The sequence below is a fragment of the Brassica oleracea genome, chromosome C4 (assembly GCF_000695525.1).
Source record: "Brassica oleracea var. oleracea cultivar TO1000 chromosome C4, BOL, whole genome shotgun sequence".
NCBI lineage: Eukaryota > Viridiplantae > Streptophyta > Magnoliopsida > Brassicales > Brassicaceae > Brassica > Brassica oleracea.
Genome location: NC_027751.1, coordinates 45,193,739 through 45,197,296, shown reverse-complemented (window position 1 = coordinate 45,197,296; position 3,558 = coordinate 45,193,739). Strand labels below are relative to the sequence as shown.

The window sequence follows — 3,558 nt, the reverse complement described above, 5'->3', positions numbered from 1 at the left end:
TTGTATATAAATTCGATTTTTGGATTTGTAAAAGATGATTTCATATTTTAAAATTAATTTTGTATTTATAAAACATTTTTTTTTATTTATAAAAACTATTTTATTATTTTTTGTATTTTAAATATGTTTTCTATTTCAGTTTTAATTTTATATTTTCGAATTTCAATTTAAAAAAATAAATTTTTTTTTTTTTTTTTAATTTTGGAAATATTCCGAGGAATTTTATCCCTCGGAATATTCCGACGACATCTTCCTCGGAATATTCCGAGGAATTTCCGACGAACTTGTGGTCCTCGGAAATTCCGAGGAAATAGGGTTTCCTCGGAATTCCGTCGGAAATTTCCGAGGGATTTCCGAGGAAAGATGAATTTCCGAGGAGTTATTTCCGAAGACTTTTTTCGTCGGTATGTCGTCGGAATAGCGTTATTCCGACGACATACCGACGATTTTTTCCCTCAGTATGCCGCTGTTTTCTTGTAGTGACAATTTTTACTTCATAAAATGAAACAGAACAAAGCATCAGATAATGATAAAACAAACGTAAGAAAATGCATCATACAAGAGGAATCATCAACCTAACGGTTTCTGCGATTGTTCGAGCCAATTATCTTGGCCAGCCATTCCGGTTTGTATGAATCAATGAATTGTGCTATTGCAATTCCAAGCAACACTCCAGGTCCATACCCAATAACTACAGCTTTCCAGTTCAACACTTGTTCCTCCTCTTCTTTGTCTTCTTCTGGAGGTTGTTGTGTTGGTGGCGCATGAGTACCAAAGCAAGATTCCTGGAGTGGAAGACCACAAAGCCCTTCATTTCCTTCAAACGAAGATTTAGGTTGCCCCGTTATTTGCGTTCCTTGTGGTATTTCACCTTTGAGTTGGTTGTGAGACACATTAATGTAGGCCAAAAAGGAGAGGGTCCCAAGTCCACTAGGAATGGTCCCTGAGAGTTGGTTGCTTGATAGGTCAAGTGACTCGAGCTTGCCAAGATTGGAGAACGACAGAGGAATATGGCCTGTGAAGGCGTTGTTTGATAAGTTGAGTGCAATCAATGCTTTCAAGAGACCAATTGATTCAGGAATCTGTCCTCCAATTCTATTCCCAGAGAAATCAATGGTGGCGTATGAAGTAAGGACCCTCCCTTGCTTTATTGATAGACCTTTGTAGTGCAAATCTATAGCTTCTAGATCGACATAAGACAATTTCTCGGTAGTAGTTTTTGTGTAAACCATATACAGACCACCATATTCGTTGGCTGCTTTCCAATTGACAAAGTATCTCGGTGGCAAGCTTCCAGTAAAGTTATTATTAGATATCTCAAATATATGCAGCTCTGGAAACCCGAGAGGACCTTGATCCGGAGGAGATATCGAACCATATAACTTGTTTGAACTGAGGATAAGTACTTTCAAATTTGGTAAAGCCTTGAGCCAGAAAGGAAACTTGTCTTTGATTCTGTTGTGGTCAACAACTAAGAACTCGAGAGATAAGCAATTCTGAAGAGATCTTGGAAGCTTCCCGGTTAGTCGATTGTGTCCAATATCAAGTGATCGTAGAGAAGAACTGAGATAAAAGGCGTCAGGAATACTTCCTTCCAAGTTGTTCTTCCGAAGATTCACAGACGTCAAGTTACATAAGCATTGAGGAATTGGACCCGTGAGGTTGTTGTAATGTAGCTTCAAAACCGTTAGACCCCGATAATTGCAAATTGAAAGAGGTATGCTCCCTGTGAATCTGTTGTATGAAGCAGCGAAGACGTTGATAGAGAGTGGCAGAATAGGAATTTCTCCGTCAAAATAGTTTTTCTCCACAAATAAATTCACTATCGATGAGTTCACCAAAACTTCCACTGGACCATCGAAAGCAGTAAATGAATTATTTGTGAGAAACACTGTGTTTAGACGAGGAAGCTTCCATAACCACTGGGGGACTTTCCCTTTGATTACATTTCCTGAAATGTCTATATTCTCCAACTTCTCAAGGATCTTTAAGATATTTGGGAACTCGTTGATGCCGCAGCCTTGCAACCACAAAGTCTCCAGGTTTTTTGGGATGTCTGACTTTGAACCTAAACTGGCTGGAGATATACTATTACCGGAAAGATCAAGGATCAGCAAAGATTTTAGCGAGGAAAAGAGGCTTGCATCAATCGGGTAACTTGTGTTAAGGGAAGAAAGGTCAAGAATCTTGAGGTTGATGAGGTTTGAGATAGGCTCTATGATTTTTCCTTCAAAATGGTTATACCCAAGGTACATTTCCTCGAGCCTAGATGGGGTAGAGGAGTTAGGAAATTTTATAGATCCCGTGAGATCATTTCGACGCAGATTGAGAATTGATAAGAAAGGCATGGTGAGGAGAGAGGAAGGAATGGTTCCAGAGAAGTGATTATCATCCATATATATATATGAGAGCATGGTCAGATTTTGTACAACTGGGAAACTACCAGTGAGTCTGTTTTGGTGAAGCCACAATTCGGTTAAGGAGGTCAGGTTACTAATTGTGGGAGGAACTTTCCCAAAAAAGTCATTGGAGGAAAGATCCAAGACTTGTAGTCTGTTGAGATTTCCAAACTCAGAAGGGAGTGATGAACTGAAGTTGTTGTAACCTAGACTAAGGTAACGGAGGTGGTGCAACTTAAACAGGCTACAACTGTTGGGATTCAGAGTTCCAGAGAAATGATTACTATTTAGGTGTAAAAAAAAGAGCTTTGTTAGATTCCGTACAGGTGGGAAACTACCGGTGAGATCATTTTGGGAAAGGTCTAAATAGTAAAGAAGGCTTAGGTTATTAAGTGAGGAAGGAACTTGGCCTACAAATCTATTATTGGGAAGAAATAAGACCTCTAACCTGTTGAGATTGCCTAATTCCAAAGGAAGTGAAGAGGAGGTGAAGTTGTTTTGACGGAGGACAAGGTAACGAAGATGATGTAACCTGAATAGGCTACTGTTGGGCTCTAGAGTTCCACTGAGACAGGCCTTGAGTCGTAGCTTTGTGACCGCACTGGTCGAGTTATCGCACCAGACTCCATTATATGGATCGGTGAGGTTGCACTGGCTGCTATCAAACTCGTTCATGAACTCAGTGAGAGCTTGACTCTGATGGGGACCACAAGCAACATAACTATTATCATCTGTGTTTATAGTGAAGAAGCTTGCAGGGGAGACACAACAGAGCAAGATTAGCGAGAGAAAATGCAAACGCACACGGGATTCAGACATGGTCTTTATGATTACTTAGGAAGAATTATTTTGGTTGAAGAAAAGTGGGAGAGAAGGAAGGTTGGTGGTGTATATATATATAAATAAAAACATGTGGGTTTCAACTTGAGCTACGTCACCCATGCAACTTGACTTGGAAGAAGATAGAGCGTGGTTAAAGTATGGCGGCTACGTGGGTAGCCCACTCCATTTTAAAGTGAAATCCACTTTATATAAAGACACATTTTGATATAAAGACACATTTTGAGTTTTTATTACACTAGAAAACACATTCTACTCCTTCGACAATTTCTTTAACTCATTTCATTCATTTCTAACCAAAACCTAACTAGTAGGATCC

At 39.4% G+C, this 3,558-nt stretch overlaps 1 protein-coding gene across 1 annotated transcript in view; it reads right to left on the bottom strand.

The window, feature by feature from the left end:
• LOC106342749 (receptor-like protein 12) overlaps positions 1 to 3,273 on the bottom strand; it is a 5,387-nt gene extending 2,114 nt beyond the window's left edge. The window contains exon 1 of the mRNA XM_013781770.1: positions 486 to 3,273. Within this exon, the coding sequence (XP_013637224.1) occupies positions 576 to 3,218 (2,643 nt within the window). The 5' untranslated portion in view covers positions 3,219 to 3,273 and the 3' untranslated portion in view covers positions 486 to 575. The remainder of the gene's footprint in view (positions 1 to 485) is intronic.
• Positions 3,274 to 3,558: the final 285 nt, after the last annotated feature.